The sequence below is a fragment of the Trichomycterus rosablanca genome, chromosome 23 (assembly GCF_030014385.1).
Source record: "Trichomycterus rosablanca isolate fTriRos1 chromosome 23, fTriRos1.hap1, whole genome shotgun sequence".
NCBI lineage: Eukaryota > Metazoa > Chordata > Actinopteri > Siluriformes > Trichomycteridae > Trichomycterus > Trichomycterus rosablanca.
Genome location: NC_086010.1, coordinates 2,086,216 through 2,090,294, shown reverse-complemented (window position 1 = coordinate 2,090,294; position 4,079 = coordinate 2,086,216). Strand labels below are relative to the sequence as shown.

The following is a 4,079-nucleotide window of genomic DNA, read 5'->3' as shown; positions in this document are numbered from 1 at the left end:
CAAAACTCATTACAAAATACTTTATTAACTTTATTTTCATTTCCTGCATGAATTATAAATGTTTCTTTTCAGATATAGAATCTAAAATCTCTTCAGTTCGGTGAGTAAACATGCGAGAGGAACCCGGAGCTCTCGCGTCTTGAGTCTCTGGTTACTGAGGACAATTTGTCTATTTAGCTGAAATATAAATATTCAATTATTTCCTCCTGCAGTAAGAGAACAGGTACAGGTCTGGTTTGTTCTGGTTTGTTCGGTGTGATTGTCATGCAGCACTTTTAAAACAATATAGATGAAGATTATAAACATTAATATAAATTATAAAATCAATTGTAGAAATGAGCTGCAGGTTTTTACTGGTTCCTGATTTGGATGGGGATATTAATAATATTTATTTTTCCACATGCTGAGATCTCACATACAGGAAATAAATCAACAGCTAAAAATGACTTATTGTAGTTTTTATCTTTGGTTCATCCTGGTCAGGGTTGTGGCGGGTCCAGTTTCAGTAGAATCACTGGGCGCAACAGAGCAACTCACTCTGGACAGGACGCCAATCCATTTACATTTTCGGCATTTAGCGGACGCTTTTATCCAAAGCGACTTACAGTTATGACTGAACACAATTTTGAGCAATTGAGGGTTAAGGGCCTTGCTCAGGGGCCCAACAGTGGCAACCTGGCGGTGGTGGGGCTTGAACCGGCAACCTTCTGATTACTAGTCCAGTACCTTAACCACTGAGTTATCACTGCCGTCGAGAGGTCTCGACCTCCTCCCCCCTCCAAAGACACAAGACAATCGGGTCTGTATATAGAAGCCCGACCGGGTGATACCACCACTGGGAATTCGAACCCAGGATCCCGGAGGTAGTGGGCTGGAAGGATTCACCACTGTGCCACAGTGGCATTGTCATAGTCAGGGTGGGTTCGGGACCCAGACAGTCAATCACTCTTTCTCAAACACACACCCCCGTGGATCATTTGGAGTAGCCATTTCCCCTACTGGCATGTTTTTAAAGGTGGAAGGAAATGATATTAAACTAAAGAAACCAACGGGTACAGTTGCCCAGGGTGGCATCAGTAAACAATGGCATTATGTCAGCATGATATTAATGGGACAAATATTTTAAAAATTGGTACCAAATGTTCTAATGCTGGCCCGGGCAGAGAGAACATGCCAAACTGCCAGACAGATAACACAGCATGTCTGTAACTAATATCATTACACTGTAACAACGTAAGGATAAATGTTCTGTCCTGGGCATGTGGGTACCATCCTCACTTGTGGTCGCTGTATGTATGGAGTTTTACATGTTCTCCCCATGTCCCAAAACATGCAGAAGGTGGATTGGCTGTTCTAAATGACCACTGTCCTGGGTGCGTTCGTGCCCTGAGTGGCACCCGGAACAACCCCGACCAGAATGACGTGATTGATAGATACACTACTCATCAAAGTCAAGCTGTCTGCACTATGTGGACAAAAGTATTGGGACACCCTTTGTTATGATCGAATTTGTGTGTTTTGGCCTCAACAACTGCTTACAACTTTGCAGCAAAGTTTAGGGAAGAACCTCCAGTGTCCAGCACAGAGCCCTGGAATAAACCGGAACGTCATCTTGTGACTGAATGGGCACAAATTCCCACAGACGTGCAGTACTTCAAAGTTACTCAAGCTAAAAAGATCACACAGACGTCTCTCTATTTAAATACCTTTTATTTTTGAAACAGGACGTCCGACAAGCTCACGATCAGGTGTCCGAATACTTTTGACTTTCTCTACTTCAGTACGTTAACACTGGGTCTGCCTGCTTTTTGCAACACCTACTTAGACACACTTAGACATTAGATCTCCAAGTCCAGGGAGAAAGAGCTTAGTGGTTTTCCGTGTTTAATTATTTATCTGTCGAGATGCGCTCGAGCACCCAGCGCCGCTGCTGTCCAACAACAGAGGGCAAAAATATACCAGCTTCTTATTTACACTGATCAGAAAACCAGAACCACTGGGTCTAAAGTACAGAAGGACAAATGCTAAACATTTATCATGGGGTCAAGGGGCCAAACATGAGAAAACAATGTGCCTGCAATGGTCTCTCACATACACGTACTTCAAATTAAATAAATACAGAGTAGGAGTCTCTCAGATCCTACACGGTCGACTCTTTGGGACCTTTGGGTGCTTCCCTTGTGGCGTTCTTACACCCGTAAAGCCACTTAATCACCCGGGCGTTCCTCTCGATGATGGACACGGCCGAGGGCACCTGCTCGGTCAGCTCCTCCTGGAAGAGTCCCTCCCCGGAGTGGCGGGAGAATTCGCTGGGCTCCGAGCCGCCCTCCACTCCCCGGACGCTCCTCAGGATCAGCGAGAGCGTGTCGACCGAGCTGGCGCCCGACGGGAAGTTCTCGGGCCCGAGCCGGTCCACCAGGTCCCAGTCGAGGCCGCAGAAGTCGAAGAAGCGCTCGTGCTCGGACAGAGCCAGCGAGGAGCAGAGCCGGAGGTCCGATTTGGAGCGCTGTAGCGGTAGAGCCAACATCCAGGGGTCCATATCGTTGTCGTTTCGTTTGGTGATGCCGTTTCGGAGAGCGTTCGTCACGTGAGGGGTGGGAGGTTCGAGGAAACTGGTGTTACCGTTGTTCGAGTCAGCCTGGCTGGATCGCCGGGTGCCGTCGACTGACCACGACATGCGCGAGTCGCCATCCCGCGACGAGCTTTTCTCCTCACTGATCGTTGATTTCACGTCGTTCCTGCCGTTCTTTTCTCGCATGGAACCCTGGAAGAGGCGCCGGACGAAACTGTAGCCCTTGACGTCAGTACCTGTACTCGGATCGATCCCTTCAACCGGACTCTTACACTCCTTCTTCTGCCTGTAGATGACCAGCGAGTCGGGGCGTAGCATGCGCTTTCCTGTGCTCCGTCTCGTCATCGGGGCACTATGTGGTGCCACCAGTGGGGTACCGTGATGAATTCTGGGGCTTGGCAAAGCTATTTTAGCAGCATTATTTTGGTTCTGCTTGTCGATATCCAGACTCGGAGCTCGGACGTTCTCCTTCCTGGAATCGTCCTCGTTGTGGTTGCGAGGTGACCGGGGGCACGGACTGACCGGCGGGCGTCGTAAAATAACGGGCGAGGTGGTCGCTGATACGGATACGCTAAAGTTACGGCGTGCCGGCGGAGGAGGGGTGGCGCACGGGTTCAGCACCGGCTCCTGCTTGGTGTTGATGACCTGTTGGGACTTGACGTATTTGGCCTTGTCGGCCTCCAGACGCTCGACTGCGCTGACCGAAGGGCCCCGGCTCCCGCTGTCCATCTGCCTGCGCAGGTAATCGGGCCCTTTGTTAAGAAGCCGCAGGGGCAAGGGTGACCCGATGGGTGATAAAGGCTTCATGGCTTACCTCTCCCACTGTTCCCACGCCAAAAGGATTTAAATGGAAGACGTAGGTGCCAGTCTGGGTCCACGGATTGCTGCCACGACCAAGGGCAAGAAACCCTGGGTGCCGGAACCTCTAAATAAGTAAAGCGCCCATGCCACACGGTCTCGTTTTAGAGTACTCAATGTTTATATGTCCACAGGATGGGAAGAGCAGGGGTAAATCCTCCACCCTTTTCCACTAGTTCTCCACTGTTCCTTCAACCTCAGGAGGTCTTTCTTTCCCTCAGAAAGTCATCGTGGGTCGAGAACACAATGCCTCACTGTTTGCTTTTGATAGCCGCCCTGTGTTCTCCGTGTTAGAAGTCTTTTGTCCTCAGAGCCCGGCCTGGGTGAGCTCGATGCCTAGCGCTGGACTCTTTAGCCTCCGTTTCGACTCCTGTCCTTTCCACCATTGACTGGAACTCTGTGGAAACATAAACAAGTGAAGAAAAGGTGAGTGGAGTCAGGGTCTGAGAGTTTTCTGAGTGAAGAGCATGGAAACACTGTGGACTGTCTTCAAAAGACAATTAAAAACCACCTCTTTACTAAGCACTTACGCTGACATGCACTTACTAATGCTCTTATTTATTTCCTGCTTAACAACCTTTGGTTCTAACAGGGTTTCAGCAGATTTATATTCTTGAACTGTTGTCTACTTAAACTAGAGTAAGGTAAT

General features: G+C 49.0%; 1 protein-coding gene across 1 annotated transcript; it reads right to left on the bottom strand.

Annotated features, from left to right (window-relative positions):
- Positions 1 to 1,967: 1,967 nt before the first annotated feature.
- On the bottom strand, positions 1,968 to 3,379 carry fam110d (family with sequence similarity 110 member D). Its single transcript, XM_062985986.1, has one exon. The coding sequence runs from the start codon at positions 3,377 to 3,379 to the stop codon at positions 2,141 to 2,143; it is 1,239 nt and encodes a 412-aa protein (XP_062842056.1). The 3' UTR covers positions 1,968 to 2,140.
- Positions 3,380 to 4,079: the final 700 nt, after the last annotated feature.

Excerpts from the sequence above, each read along its gene's own strand:
- fam110d (XM_062985986.1), bottom strand. The coding sequence starts at position 3,379 with ATGAAGCCTTTATCACCCATCGGGTCACCCTTGCCCCTGCGGCTTCTT.